This window comes from Ostrea edulis, chromosome 6, assembly GCF_947568905.1.
Source record: "Ostrea edulis chromosome 6, xbOstEdul1.1, whole genome shotgun sequence".
NCBI classification, from domain to species: domain Eukaryota; kingdom Metazoa; phylum Mollusca; class Bivalvia; order Ostreida; family Ostreidae; genus Ostrea; species Ostrea edulis.
Genome location: NC_079169.1, coordinates 78,241,706 through 78,258,692, shown reverse-complemented (window position 1 = coordinate 78,258,692; position 16,987 = coordinate 78,241,706). Strand labels below are relative to the sequence as shown.

At 35.7% G+C, this 16,987-nt stretch overlaps 1 protein-coding gene and 1 long non-coding RNA gene across 4 annotated transcripts in view; both read right to left on the bottom strand.

Moving 5' to 3' along the window:
• Positions 1 to 16,987, bottom strand: part of LOC125664663 (uncharacterized) — a 91,264-nt gene that overhangs the window by 59,259 nt on the left and 15,018 nt on the right. Inside the window, exons 5-6 of one of the 3 annotated variants that reach the window (XM_056140868.1) lie at positions 16,586 to 16,721; positions 12,338 to 14,457 (exon numbers count right to left, since the gene is read on the bottom strand). The exons of the other annotated variants lie outside the window; for them this stretch is intronic. Coding sequence (XP_055996843.1) covers positions 13,962 to 14,457; positions 16,586 to 16,721 — 632 coding nt within the window. The 3' untranslated portion in view covers positions 12,338 to 13,961. Of the gene's footprint in view, positions 1 to 12,337; positions 14,458 to 16,585; positions 16,722 to 16,987 lie in introns of those variants that run through there. 3 annotated transcript variants of the gene reach the window in all.
• Positions 45 to 4,593, bottom strand: LOC130046388 (uncharacterized). The gene is made up of 4 exons (XR_008796054.1): positions 4,181 to 4,593; positions 2,648 to 2,788; positions 2,216 to 2,315; positions 45 to 2,114 (listed from the first exon to the last, which is right to left on the bottom strand). It is a non-coding gene; the product is annotated as an uncharacterized LOC130046388 (long non-coding RNA).

Genomic DNA, 16,987 nt, shown 5'->3' with positions numbered 1-16,987 from the left:
AAGATGTAGACTTGGCAAATGAAACACAAAGATTAAAATAACTTGAGATGATGGTTTATTCAGAGTATTGATAAATTAATACCATTATTTACAATAAGAGAAAAATTTCACAATCTTAAAAATATTATCTTAGATGAAAAACACCAAAAGTATATAATAGCTTAGAAAAATGCTGCATATATCCCCTAAGATTATACTAGAAATAAATAAGTTAAAGAAATAGATTCTTGAAGAAGGGAAATTCAAAAATAAGATCGATTAATTAATAAATGAATCAGAGATAAAACCTACGTCTAATCAAAAATCTGAAAAATGTCCAAGTCCCCGTCAACCGATGCTGACGAGCTTATATAGTCCCGTTTAGGCCGTTACTAAACGGTCCGTTACAATACAACGGAATCCGTTCTAAATCAACGGATAAACGGACCGTTGAAAATCAACGGAAAATAGTTCTGATAACTATTAACAAGAAAACATTACGTTACTTTCATAAAACATATTAAAAGAATACAAGTTTAATTCATTCGTAACTGTAAAATAAATTAATTACCTTAAAACTCATTATTCTTTCTATCCGTGAATGCAAGATTATCTCTTGGCGGATCAAAGAAGTAAAGCGGAAATAGACCATAATGCAATGCGCCGACATTAAAAATAGAACGAAAACTGTCTGCAGCCTAACAACATGTGTTTACAAGAAACAGGTAAAATAACAATGAATACGTAACGAGATTAAATCCCTGAATAGATTAAGCATACATTATAATATCTGTGCAAGTATTCCAATAAAAGACATCGTAAATATTTGAGACATTCAATGTATTTTTCACACGTGTGGGTCTACTTTCACTTTGTCTACGATCGTATGTTCCAAAACAATACAAAACAGTAGCACACTGCCGCTAAATATTAACATGCTCAAAAATATTCATCTTTAGCAAAGATAAATTACTCGTAAGGGCTACACTAGTAAATACAATATTCATTAAAATTGTAACAGACAAAACTTTACACCTACCCTGGGTAATATTTATCCATTTATCGACTGGAAAGCATTATACATATTCTTCTATTTCCCATTCATTTACGTTGTTCAATTTCCAATGTATGTATACTTATTGTAAATATTGGGTACAACATATACTTCATAGGTTGTTCACTACTTAAATGTCGTCTAACGTGTGATACATTTGTCTGTAAACAGCATTCAAAAATTGCATTTTTAAAAAGATTTAAAAAAGAAAATCAAAGATAAATAACTGTATAATTCATTTAATATAGTAATCATACTAGATACTTTACAGCAATCTACTTTTTGTGATAGCGTCTGAGGAAAGTCCCTCGATCACAACCCTAAGTCCCTGATGACTAATATAGGTACGATACATTTAATAAGATTGGTAATTCTCTCTAGAATTAAAATATTCATCATTCCAAATACCAGCGAAGTAGATTTAAGCGAAAGTGAGTAGAATTGGTATAACTCATATACATGTTTCCCAAAAGCCCTCAGAAATCATAAGTATTCATTCAATGTATACAAATGCACAACGAATCGACCAATGCAATGTCTTTAACAAATATATGATGAAAGCGATATGAGATGACAATGAATAATAAAGTTGTATAACTCTGACTTCGTCTAATCATAAACTTTCTAGTCCCGATAGAGATACCTAGATGGTAAAATCAGACTTCGTCAAATCCATTCGGGGTGAACTAGACTATAAGGTCTGGAGTTTTGTGCACTACGTTGGTCAGTGGAGGGGTGTCTCAAACGTTCTTGCATATTTCCTCCATCAGAAGTGTCTGTGCTACTTCCACTTTCTCCATCCCCCAGTACATGTGGATTACGTATTATGGCCGTACTGTACTGGTCTGCTGGGATATCCACTGACGTAAATTTAGGGAATATGATTCGACTGTAGTCATGTGTCACGTGCTTTTCAAATTCTCTATTATACATGTATTTCGTAATATCGATGTCACTGTATTGTCTATGTTCGTGTGCATTGCTGATGTAACGAATCAACTGAATGTTTTCTGACTTTTTCTGTGGGATTGACTTCATTTTCATGGCGTTGTCCACTTTATACTTTCCTTGTCTTCGTGTTCTTCAAAAATAGTTAGAAAAACGAACTTGACAAGTTGAAAATATTTGCGTGTGTTGCAAATTTATACTCATAAGTATGAATTTCTAGATTTGCATACTTACCTATATAAGCAGATCATAAAACACATGATGAAACTTAGAATAGGCAGAGTCGTTATTGCAGGAACCATTAGTCTAACAAGCGGGCATGCCTCTTTGTTGTCTGTCGTAGTTTTAATGGAGAAATACGGGTTATTTAAAATGAAATTCGTTGAAATCATATCAATATAATAATGTAATCATATTTTGATATAATATTTTATATCAGTTGAGGGGAAGCTTGATTGTAATGTCAGGGCTTCACCATACCGAAATTTAGTCCTTTGTAAGGTCGATTTTGTGAGTACATCTTTGTATATAGCATGAAGAATACTTCATGTGTGTACCTCACTTGTGGTTTGTGCTATAATTATGAAGTGAACAAACATTTAAATCTTTGCATGGACTAATAACAATGTCTTTTTTCTTATTTATCAAACCAAATCCCAAACTTACTTTTACTTTTGGTTTCGATGCACCCGACGTACTGAGTACAGGTTTCTGAGTTTGTACAGTTACAAGCCTCTCTACACGATTTTCCGAAATATCCATCCACACATTGTTTTTCGCAATTATCTCCGAAGAAACCAACACACTCTGTTTGCAAAAAACAAGTTGTAATCAAACACATGATGGATAGTTTTAAAGAATTTAGTTCATGCTATTCTGTAATTAGAACATTTATGTTGTAAATGTCTTGTAAATTTTATTATGAATCCCAATTAATTGATTTTGATTAAAGGACATTTATAAATGGTTACCAAAGCAACCATATACAATTCTCTATCAGATAAAAGGTGGAATATTCATTAGAATTTTCTTGTAAATTTCTTTGTACAATTCACTTAATTTTCTCTAGAGCACAGTTCAATCGATATCTGATTCTAAAAAATGTGAATACCATACCTAGTAGAATAGAGTGCATAAATTCTGTTAGATACAAATCTGTTGTGTAAATTACCAAATTATTCAATGAAAGTGTACCTACTGCTCAGCAGAAAATGTGTACATGACGTCAAACCCACTTGATGTTATTGACCACGAGTAACTGATTTGTCTGAATCTTACAGATAGTTGTATTTGATAATTAACACAATCGTTATAATTTCCCTACAAAATCACTCTGGTGTCATTTACATGTACCAGACTGTTTGATAGATGACCTGGTTTGTTTGTTTTTTTTTTGTTTTTTTACATTTTTGTGAAGCATAACTTATTCGAAAACGTCTACGTGAGAGGAAGAAATATCTTGCTGTGGCCTTCAATTCTATATTTACATTTATCTATTAACAATAATAATTTTCATTCATATGTCGAATCGATATATCTCTGTGAACTCGATATAAAGGACACCACAAAGTCGTCCACTTCTGCTTCATACATGAACTTAGATATTATATTGACAATTGATATTAACGGCAAAATAACAACCCAACTTTATGACAAACGGGATGCTTTCAGCTTCTCCATCGTCAACTTCCCATATTTATGTCGCAATGTTCCATTATCACTTACACATGGTGTTTATATCTCTCAACTGATTCGATACACAAGAGCTTGTTCTCCGTAAGGTCAGTTTTTAAATCAAAGCAGTCTACTGACAAACAAATTGATGGTGCAGGGGTTCCAACAGTCTCGTTTAATATAAGCACTTCGCAAATTCTATGGTCGTTATAACAATCTAGTTTGCCAATACAAACTATCATTGGGTCAGATGCTGTCTGACTTGTTTCATACCGATTGTAAGGCCGTTCTTGGCACACGTATTTTGACAACGGATAGATTCGTTTACCTGATAAAGATTTTGGGCTCACGGCGGGTGTGACCAGTCAACAGGGTATGCTTACTCCTCCTAGACACCCGATCCTACATCTGGTATATCCAGGGGTTTGTGTTTGCCCAACTCACTATTTCGTATTGCTTGTAGGAGTTAAGAGATTGATAACTGTTTGCTACCTTCACCTTTCCCTAATATACTGAACCACTTACCAATGCATTCACCTTTTATTTTTCTGTAGCTCGAACAACATTCTTTTGTCTTACTGTAAAAGATGAATTTAGAGACAGTTAACTTAATATTGAAACTGGGTGGTTCTATATTGTAGAAACGAAGCAATTTTACTCTTTAACTTTTGTTTACAAAATAGCTACATACTTGATTATAATTAGATCAGTCCGTATTTTGTACTCGTTTTGGGAGTTGAGATTGATTACTGTTCGTTATATTAACTTTTCATTAATAAAATCTGTTTATATCACGTTTACATATAATACTCTGATATGTTAACGGTGGTATCTTAGGCGCGAGAGCACTGCCATTGCATACTTTTATGTGGATTTATCCATCACATGCACATGTTTGGGGCTGGTATATATAAGTGTAATTAATTAAATGTGGAGCACTTTTATTCAGTTTGTGAGTAAAATGTCCGGAGTTTACACGTCGATAAATTCTTCAAAAAGAATGTTTAATCCTATAATAAAGCACAAACAAACAATTGTGATTTAAATATATTTTGGAACTGTATATTTTCCTGCTTTTTTATTGAATTATATATATATTCATATAATTATATATATATATATATATATCACTGAATAATCACAACTAGGTACTGAAAATTTTCGCCCCATCCCGGGGTCGAACCAGCGACCTGCGGCACCCACCGCCTAGCAAGACTGTCAAACCAGTGCGTAAGTCCACTCGGCCACAACGACTTCGTTAATTGATTATCACATGTATCGTTTAGATCCTAGGGGTAAACGTAAGGTTGGGTGTTATAATTGTTTGTTTGTGCTTTAAATATATATATATATATATATATATATATATATATATATATATATATATAAATCTAAGTGTGTTCAGTATGACTGATTCTGAACGGAGTAATTGAATAGTTTTGTTGTTTTTTAATGTACATTTGTATTGGTTGAATTATCCACTTTAGTACTTATATTAACCTCATGGATGTTTTCATTTTTTCTCCTCCTAATTATGCTTGGTAAAGGGAAAAGAACTGACACCACTGCCACATATACCGACAATATTGATTTATCATTGAATTATGAAATAATAAACATTTACGCTGGAAATAGAAAGTTAAGTACATAATAAAATATTTCGCGTTTATAGTGGCTTGAAGTCACCTGGATAACAATGTGTAATTCCGTAATGTTCTCTCTGTGTTGGGAAAACCTAAATGTCTCGTTCTGGAACACTGGTGAATGGAAAACGTGTTACGGTCGGCGACGTCTTGCATAAGTCTCTCGACTCGAAAGAAAAAGAAGGTATATGTGTTACAGTTAGAGCTCACCGTGCTGATAAGTATCATACATACGTAAAATAACAGTTACACGTTGCTAGTGATTTACATTCCCTGGGAATTATATTATAGATTTTTAATAGTTTTGCGTGCTATTTTGATCGATAAAACTTTAATAATTTGATTTAGTTTTTCGAAATTATACAATAATTACAATTCCAAATACGTTTGATACTTTGATATTCTATATCAATTGATAATAGTTACCATAATACACAATACTTGACTACAACTGATTGATATATTTTTGGTGAAAGTTATTTTAGCAAGCATTGTTACCTTTTAAAATCAAAAGGCATTTAAGAAAAGAAGTAGTACCAGAACAGAAGAAGGCTGATATACCACAGTTGTAACTGAGAGAACAACCGAAGACGTTTCACATCAGTAGTGAGTGCTCCTTCGCAAAGCGCAGTATTTAAGGCGAAAATCACGAGCCTTTCGGGTATGACCTTTAAAACGGAAGTTATGTATCACGGTAGATAAATCTAAACACGTGGTGCTTCACCTAAACCTAATGAATTTTTACATCAGCAAATGTTATCTAATGAGACATAAAAACAATAAATAATCCAGCTGAGCGCCTTGCATAGATCAAAACTTCACCTAAACCTAGTAAATTTTTACATCAGTAAAACGTTATCTAATGAGACATAAAAACAATAAATAATCCAGCTGAGAGCCTTGCATAGATCAAAACATATGGTGCTTCACCTAAACCTAGTAAATTTTTACATCAGTAAAATGTTATCTAATGAGACATAAAAACAATAAATAATCCAGCTGAGTGCCTTGCATAGATCAAAACTTCACCTAAACCTAGTAAATTTTTACATCAGTAAAACGTTATCTAATGAGACATAAAAACAATAAATAATCCAGCTGAGCGCCTTGCATAGATCAAAACTTATGGTGCGTCACCTAAACCTAGTAAATTTTTACATAAGTAAAACGTTATCTAATGAGACATAAAAACAATAAATAATCCAGCTGAGCGCCTTGCATAGATCAAAACTTCACCTAACCCTAGTAAATTTTTACATAAGTAAATGTTATCTAATGAGACATACAAACAATAAATAATCCAGCTGAGCGCCTTGCATAGATCAAAACTTCACCTAAACCTAGTGAATTTTTACATCAGAAAACGTTATCTAATGATAAATCCCATTCCTTTCGTATTGGAGCTGCCTCTGAGGCAGCAATGAGGGGCATTCCAGATCAAACAATCAAGCAGTGGGGAAGGTGGAAGTCGAGCACTTACACCACATATATTAGATTTCCCTAATTCCAATTATTTACTAGCATTGGCTTACTTCATATACATGTACTAACAAACCTCAAGTTTTATAGGTAGAAAGAAAATCATTTGGGTGTTTGGTTCTTCAATTGTCTACCGGGCTGCACGCAGTGCCATCAAACGTCCAGGAGGGAAGCACCTGAACTAGCAACTGAGCAACGTCAGAATACTGTGGTTTGGAACTAGGGGAATGAAATGCAAAGACTTTGACTCCTTTTGTTCGAACAAAAGTTAAAAACATATCCTCCCCCAGACTACCTGATTGTACATCTGGGTTCCAATGATGTAGGAATTGTTCCTACATTGGAACTTTTCCATTGCATCAAATTTTCGTTCTTAAGATGCAAATTTTCCATTGCATCAAATTTTCGTTCTTAAGATGCAAATTGTTAGCCCCCAACTTGACAATCATATGGTCTGACATGCTACCACGTTTGTATTGGCACAGTGCCAAAGATGCATCTAAGGTCGAGGCCATCTGCAAGAATGTTAACAAGGTCAAACAATTTTTAAATTAGTAATTCGATATCCTTCAATCACATTTGCCGACAAACAGCTGTTCAGGTACGATGGAACCCACCTTAATGAGTTGGGTAACTCTGTATTCCTCAACAATCTACAAGGGGGACTGGAAACCTTTCTGTTGTCTAAGCAGAACATCAAGGTCTATCCCGATGAAATATATATTTGTTACCTCTCCCTCATGGCTTAAATTATAATTCTTCTCCTAAAAGTTGGGATTTCAAATTAGATTATTATCAAACTAATTATCATGGTTATAGCTGTTAACGCTTGGTGGCGGGTGGGCTTGTATAGACAAGACCATTTGGCGGAATTCGGGGATTACCATAAATGAGGATTTCTCTTATCTCTGGCTCAAAACTCTGGATAATCTATCGTCAGCACTGGGGAGGATTTGGGGCCACCTCAGTGGTACCTGAGGAACCGGCTTGATCCTTCCTGTACAAAGGACATGTTTTTGGGTTTACCCCTGGGGGTCTTAACCAAGGTGTTCACCAGGGGAGATAGAATAGAGTTAGGGCTCGAGTCAGAACTGAAATTCCTCATTGTATGTGGCGTTCACTCTTGAAATGGGGTACCAAGAGGTCTGTTCTCATCACAGTTACCTGTGGGGGCGCTTTGCACCAGTGTCAAAGAGAGGTAATCCCTGGGTGCTTAGTGATTCTCCGGGTTGGCCGCAGAAGTTGATTTTAATTGTAAATGGATCTATTTTGTATTGCTTATAGGAGTTATGAGATTGATCACTGTTCGTTATTTTCACCTTGCATTGTGCCAAACACTCGCCACCAAATGTTACAATTTGTCAATAATTTTTTTCAAATTTTACTGTTTCTCATCCTTTCTGCATCATGGATTAATTGCTACAAAGCTAATTACCACTTGAAATATAGGTATTTATATATATAAGTAGCATATTAAAACTATACAAAATCATGATTTGAGAAAAATTGAATTTTAGGGAAAATATTAGGTTTCCAATGAAAAATCGCGGAAATCTGGAAAAATTTAATAATTAAATGCAAGGTGAAGACAACGAACAGTGATCAATCTCATAACTCCTACAAGCAATACAAAATAGATAGTTGGGCAAACACGGACCCCGGACACACCAGATGTGGGATCAGGTGCCTAGGAGGAGTAAGCATCCCCTGTTGACCGTTCACACCCGCCGTGAGCCCTATATCCTGATCAGGTAAACGGAGTTTATCCGCAGTCAAAATCAGTGTGCCAAGAACGGCTTAACAATCGGTATGAAACACTTCAGACAGCATTTGACCCAATGCTAGATTGTATTGTCGAACTAGATCGTTATAACGCCCATAGAATTTGCGAAATGCTGACTTCAATCAAAACTGTTGAAATCCCAGTACCATCAACTTGTTTGTCAGTAGCTTACCTCGATTTAAAAACTGGCTATACCCAGAACAAGCTCTTGCATATCGAATCAGTTGAGATATATAAACACCATATGCAGGTGATAATGGAATATTGCTACACAAATATGGGAAGTTAACGATGGAGAAGCTGAAATCATCCCGTTTGTCATACAGTTGAGTTGTCAGTTTGCCGTTAATGTCTACCTTCAATAAAATATCTAAGTATGAAGCAGAAGTGGACGACTCTGTGGTGTCCTTTATTTCGAGCTCACAGGGATATATCAAATCGACATATGAATGAAAGCTATCATTGTTAATAGACAAAAGGTCATCGATATATCTAAAAGTCGAATTGAAGGTCACAGCGAGAGATTTTTTCTTCTCACGTAGAAGTTTTTGAATAAATTCTGCTTCAAATCAATTCATATCAAATTATTTAAAACTTACATTACTGGATTTTATTTGTACAATTAATATGAACACTTTTATAACACAAACTGATGTATCGAATTTTGGGGGTAAATATTAGATTTTCACTAAAAAAAATATCGGGGAAATGTGGAAAAATTCAATAATTATATCAAATCAATTGATATCAAATTATTTAAAACTCAAATTACAGGGTTATATTTGTACAATCAATACAAAAACTTTTATAAAACAAATTGACGTATGGAAAATCCAGCTTTCGGGTAAATATTGTTTTCAAGTGGTAAAAGCGCTGAAATCTGGAAATATGGATGATTTGGTCAACTATCTTACAAGTTATTTACAACTAGAATAACAGGTATTTTCATGTACTGATAACGTATTAAAACTATACAATTTTAAATGAGGTGAAAAACGGAAATTTGGAGTACAATATTTATATTTCAGTGGAAAAATAACATAGAAATGGAAAATAGAAATCTCTGATTCTTTGTGGTGTTTTTATATTGCAGTTAATTATTAGTTTTTTCTATATATTTTGTTGATTTTTTAAAATAGAAACATTGATAACACCGCCAAAACACAAAATGAGAGATGGATCAAGTGATTCAAGGTACGTGGCTGATGGGAGTGTTTTTTAAAACTTGTTCGAGTAAGAAATTCCCACTGACTCTAAGAAAATGAATTTAATTATAATTTAGACTTGACAACAATGGCATCGTCTTCAGTGGGACTTTGTTACTGGAACAAGTAGCTAAATATTTTCATGGCAGAACATTTACTAAATCCAGCAATCTATCTTTGTAAGGGTTTTGTGAAGTTTAGGAATCCAGTATACATCTACATGTAGGTACAGTAACTCATATTCATCCATCCCAATGGCTGGGATATTAAATGTGTTTAAAACTGATGAACGATTTTGAAGAATTTCATCTTTAGAAAGGGCAGTTTAAGTATAAATATTGTACGATTACCAAATATGGACTTAATGCCAAGTTCGTTTAAAACATAGTTGTAATATTAATCAGCCTTACAAATGTTACAAGCTTTGTCAGCTGGAACCAAAACATATTCCTCATGTAACCTATCTAATTCTTTTATCACGTCTATTTTACTAAATACAGAAGGATAGATCGTTCATACTTTTGTTTTGGTGTGTCTAATATGGGATTTTGATATTCCTCTTATACTTTTAATTCAAGACATTCTGGCCAGGTATCAAAGTTCTCTTTCATAGTAAGCCCATCGTCTTGAAGAGGTTTCGAAAGATTTCATCAAGTTCTTCTTTTTCATATTTAGCCTATTGTCTGGCATACAATCTTTGACATAATTCATAATAGAGATGAAGTTCTACTGCCAATTGAAAAACCGAGGTTCTTGGAATTTAGGACCTTTCAAAATAACTGATTCCATGTCCTCATTTTCAACTGTATCAACATCACCAGGAATGACATGTCCAGCTGGACTATAGTTTAAAGAAGACGAAGAACAAGAACACGTAGGTGAATTAAGTATAAGATTGTCTATATCTAGGCACTGCAGATTTTTTGCAATTAAAAAGTTTTAATGCAATAGTAGAAATGCATGCATAATATGCAAAATATCCGATATTACATATATCAACGCATGATGGAAGGCATAATAGAGAGATAGAGATATGGGCCTGAATAAAAAGCAAAAATCAATCACACAATTAACAAAAATTTATAATCTATTTACAATTATTCACAGAAAAATATATCATTAAAAAATACTAATTTACATAAATCTAAGTTTACGAAAAACATGCATCAAATGATAATATTTTACTCGACCATCCTTGTTCAAACTTGTGCAACTTTTTTCAATAAGAAACAGAAAAGCATTGTGTAATTTAGCAAGGTTTTTGATAACGGCACTGAGCCTAAGAAAGTTATAAGATATTATATGTTTGTCCATCCTCCATATTTGGTCACATGATTCTTTTCACATGGTTATACTCACTAGTATATTGTTACTTGATTATTATATAACTGTACCATACCAATGAGATGTTTCTCAAGGTTTCAATAAACTAACAAAAACAGTGCACGTTCATTGTTAACCGCTTTGCTAAATTCATACATCAGAATAAGATTGTTATACAGGTAGCGCTGTCATAACCAACGATGCAGTCTAGTGTGTGCGTGTACATGTGGTACATCTGGATAATGAACCTTGCACACCCAAAGAGACACGAATCACCACACGTGAACTCCGTATCTATCACATAGTAAACATTATGTACATGTATCCTCGTGTTTGAATGCAGCAGATATGTAGCAACAGGGGGAGGGGATGCTGACACAGCCACCCCAATCTGATACAGTCACTCCTAATCTGATACAGCCACCCCTAATCTGATACCCCCAATCTGACACAACCACCCCCAATCTGACACAGTCACCCCCAATCTGATACAGCCACCCCCAATCTGACACAGTCAACTTCAATCTGATACAGTCATCCCCAATCTGATACAGCCACACCCAATCTGATACAGTCACTCCCAGTCTGATACAGCCACCCCCAAACTGATACAGTCACCCCCAATCTGATACAGCCACCCCCAATCTGATACAGTCACCCCTAATCTGACACAGTCACCCCCAATCTGATACAGCCACCCTTAATCTGACACAGTCACCTTCAATCTGATACAGTCACTCCCAATCTGATACAGCCACCCTTAATCTGATACCCCCAATCTGACACAGCCACCCCCAATCTGATACAGTCACCCCCAATCTGAAACTGTCACCCCCAATCTGACACAGTCACCCCCAATTTGACACAGTCACCCCCAATCTGACACAGTCACCCCCAATCTGATATAGTCACACCCAATCTGATACAGCCCCCCCCCCCCCCAATCTGATACAGTCACCCCATCTGATACAGTCATCCCCAATCTGACATAGTCACCCCCAATCTGATACAGCCACCCCCAATCTGATACAGTCACCCCCAATCTGATACAGCCCCCCCCCAATCTGAAACAGCATCCCCAATCTGAAACAGCCACCCCCAATCTGATACAGTCACCCCCAATCTGATACAGTCATCCCCAATCTGACACAGTCACCCCCAATCTGATACAGCCACCCCCAATCTGATACAGTCACCCCCAATCTGATACAGCCCCCCCCCCCCAACCAATCTGAATCAGCATCCCCAATCTGAAACAGCCATCCCCAATTTGATACAGTCACCCCCAATCTGATACAGTCATCCCCAATCTGACACAGTCACCCCCAAACTGACAATGTGAATTTTCTGTCACATTTATATGTGAATATGCAAAGTCCGTTACTTTTACAAGCAAAATTGAATTTAATGGCTGGTTGTCTCCATTTTATATTATTGATGAATAGTAATTGAAGGCTTGAACCGATTAAATGAAGCCGTGTAATGATGGATTTATCTTTTGACCCCTCATCGCGGTTCTCCCCAATTTTGTATGCTGAGGTTTAGCCATAACTACGATTTCAAGGGTTTTTGGGTGTGGGTGTGGGAGGTTTGTCATGAATTTACAGACAATGTGAAGTTAAGGAGGTATGCTACACCAGAGAAATTTGATGTGGATGAAAAGTGGAGGATATGTACATTTATATTTTGAAGTTGAACATTTTCAAATATACTTTATTTTGTCAAAAAATACCGTTTTAATAGAAAGTAATCTGGAAAAAAATTAAAACCCCTGCTGGACTCGAACCTGCGACCTACAGTTCAGCAGTCGGTATTCAAACCTACTGAGCTACTCGGTTAGGTATTGAAATTGAAAAGAAAAAGTCAAATATTGCTGATATCGATTTTTTCATCCATGTTTTTACAGGAAGTCAGCCATTATGACGATGTAAAGTACTACCTTAACTCACCCTTACTTTGAAAAAGAATACTACAGGCTTTTTTAGAACCTGCATATTACCTGGATAACTCCGTTTACCTGATCGGGATATAGAGCTCACGGCGGGTGTGACCGGTCTACAGGGGATGCTTACTCCTCCTAGGCACCTGATCCTACCTCTGGTATATCCAGGAGTCCGTGTTTGTCCAACTCTCTATTTTGTATTGCATATAAGAGTTATGAGATTGATTACTGTTCGTTATATTCACCTCAATTAAAGAAGCCAGTATTCTGTGTTAATAATCCTGAAGGCACAATTGCATCACAAAATTTTGTACCATACCAAGTCCTTCCCTCTACGATTCTACTATTCAAAATCTCGCATAAATGATAAATGTATCAAAATCTCGCATAAATGTATCTGTAATTTCAATTTTGAAGAAAGAGACATCGACAGACATATGAGCCGGAGTTTCGTCGCTAATTTTACATGTAATCCTACTGTACTGCAAAGATATGGAGGATTTAAATATCAATATACCACTCTTATGCAAGTGAAGATAACGAACAGTGATCAATCTCACAACTCCTATAAGCAATACAAATAGATAGTTGGGCAAACACAGACCCCTGGACACACCAGAGGTGTGATCAGGTTCCTAGGGGAAGTAAGCATCCCCTGCTGACTAGTCATACCCACCATGAGCCCTATATCCTCATCAGGTAAACGGAGTTATCTGCAGTCAAAATCAGTGTGCCAAGAACGGCTTAACAATCGATATGAAATACGTCAGACAGTAATTGACCCAATGATAGGTTGTATTGACGAACTAGATCGTTATAACGACCATAGAATTTGCGAAATGCTGACTTATAGATCGTACTATGAATAAAATATAATGAACATAAAAATGTCTGGCTTGATATGAAATGGTTGTAGGTACATTGAACTTCTTTACAGTGGAATAAGTGTGTGATATCCACCGTCATCCTCGAGTCCTGCTCCAGCGGAAGCGAAATTGAAACTTTTGTCTGCATCTTCTCTATCGTGTTTCACTAAACTGTATGGCCTCATGGGATGAGTAGATGTGGATGGCACATTAATCGAGGGACAGTGAGCTACCACATTATGTGCAGCAATCTCGGGTCTGGAAACCGTCTTTGCATCATTTTTAAAACTGGGAATTTTATTCGATTCACAGCTGCCAAAATGTTGTTTATTGTTTAAGCCACACACACTATATTCTCCCGGAGGATTGTTAACTATTTCTCCTCTGGTGAACTGGCACCGATCGTAGTGATTAGAGAGTGTGTTCGATTCACGTGAGCGAGAAAGACTGTCCAGATTTACAGAGTCTCCATTTCTCGTTCGTCCACTCGGATATTCATTTCGGTTTGCCGAGTCTGGAAAGTTGTCGCATCCTGAATTCTGTTGAGAAGGTTTTGAACATCTACAACGTTGATAAAGTGTCATGAAATAAAGTTTTGATGAAACGTTGATTAAAATAACTCGTAGTTTTATGTTTTATTCAGGACCAGTACAAACAGCAGCGGTAAAAAAGGGAGGGGGTGAACGTTGGTTAATTTAAAGAAATAAAGTAGCGTTTTCGTGGATGTTGCAGGATATCCTCAGAGTCAAGGAATGCTGTTTTAAAATATAAAAGTCAAGGTCATTTATATTTATTACAATATTCGAGACCTTTTCATATCATTAATATACATGTTTTCTATTTAAAGACGTTAGTATAGATTTAAACATCACTTTTCAAGAAATAGAATTTTGATGTTAAAAAAACCTTTTCCCTTAAATATTAAAAATATATGATGACTAAAAATATTATTTTGTTGTATCTTAATTCAAATATTGTAAACAGGAATATCTCAAAAGAAAAAATGAGGAATTTTGGAGTATGCAATTAAACATTGATGAAATTCAAATTTCTTTTAAAAAAATTAATTTAAAAAATTGCGAAAAATAAACGAAAAATACTTGTGAACTGGGTTTATTACAGATGTTTCTATAAATATATGAAGAATTGGTACAGGAAAAAATCACCAGGTGCATCATTCCACCTTAAGGGCATGTGACTTGAAAATCGGCATGCGTGTAACTTTTAGAGCCTTGCTTTGCGAAGGCCCGTCCGAGTTTTGCTTAATATAACTTTATCTTCTTTCAAAATACAAATGAATTTATCCCGCTTTGGCACAAGATGGAGTATTTTAACCCACACCAAGTGTATAATGAATTTTAAGTGCACCTGTTACGTAAATATATTAGTATGGTAAATCAGTACTGATTCCAATATGATTTGCAAATTTTTCTGGCAGTTAATATTTTTATTTCTTCGACATTGGGCTTAATTACCCTATTTCAATCAGTAGAGCCTCTACAAGAGGTCATATTCATACAATATGCATTTGCAGTTACCATAATAACGCGATGGTGGTTAAGTAAATATTGAGGGTGTATGCCTGGTTCACACTGTCGTGCGATCCGTTACCAAAGCCACGATTGACAATTCGTAGTTGATCACGGAAGTTTTCTGGAATTTCAGGTTTTGATATAAGAGGTGATGCGAGTCATTACGTTCTTGAACAAATTGTCGCGCTTTGATATGGAAAGGTTACGAAAGATAAATCAGGTGACACGATCTAAACAACGTTCAAATACGATCACATACGTTCTGCTAAGATTGTTCCGATCAAGATCACGACTGAACCTGATCTCATACGATCACCACGATCCGAGTTCTCGATTTGGGACGATCATGTACGTGCAGATATGTTCGTATACGTTAAGATACGTTAATCACAAACCAGTGTGCTATGTTACAATAGGATACGATTTCAGGATCGAGATGATCACTGTTTGAACTACGATTGGATCCTGATAGGTATATATACAGCCCGACTGACCATTGACTTCATTTTTCCACATCTAGAAAGTGAACAATACAACATACAAACGCTGAAAATGGCGGAAGTTGAAGTTGATGTCAACGTGGCATTGACAGCTTAGATATTATAATATAAAACTTAAACGGTACCAATTTGATGCACCAGATGCGCATTTCGACAAATAATGTATAACTATCGTGATAGAACGTGGGACATTGCAACAAATCGTGGTGTATTGACCGGAATCATCATGATTTGGGAGCACGATTAAATGCGATATGTTGCGCTTTGTTACGATGCAATACGATCTGATAACGACTGATGTTGATCGTAGAAAATATTTGGACAGTCAAAACATTTGCTACCAACACGATTGACGCCAAGATTAGGCAAGATTTGATACATTCACCACGACTATTCCACGAATAAGACCACGATTTCAATCGTGGCGCGATTCATGATAGTGGGAACATAGCATTACAACTCATGCAATGTGAATTGGTTCTAAAAATTCTTAGATTGCAACATTTTCGTAGATAATAGTTGTGCGATTATTGCCAGACGTAAAGTGAATCAAGCACGTAGCAGAATGCAGGGTAGAATAGTGCATTTAAAAGACACGTGTGTACTTTCAGACAGGAAGGTTAACACATTTAGACGTTAAGAGCTACATGAACTTACCTCCACCAACAGAACGTCACAACGCAGGAAAGGATGACAAACGCCTGAGTACCGCAGAGGACATAAAAGACCACAGTTAAGGTATCGCAGTCGATCCAATCTTCTATGTCCTCTTTATCGATGCTCGTGTTTACCTCTGCATTACCGAAAGAAAGAAGGGAAAAAATCCCAATAGATATGTATATTAAATCAAGAAATCGGTATCTTAGAATTTCGGTCCAAAATATTCGTTCAATTAAGAAATAAGATATCATTTTTGAATGTTGTTGGGATATGACATGAATTTGGTCACGTGATCAAATCCTATAACGCCCGAAGGGCGTTATAGTACATTTGATCACGTACCAACTTTATGTCATATCCCAATAACATTCAAAAATGATATTTTATTTCTTATATTTA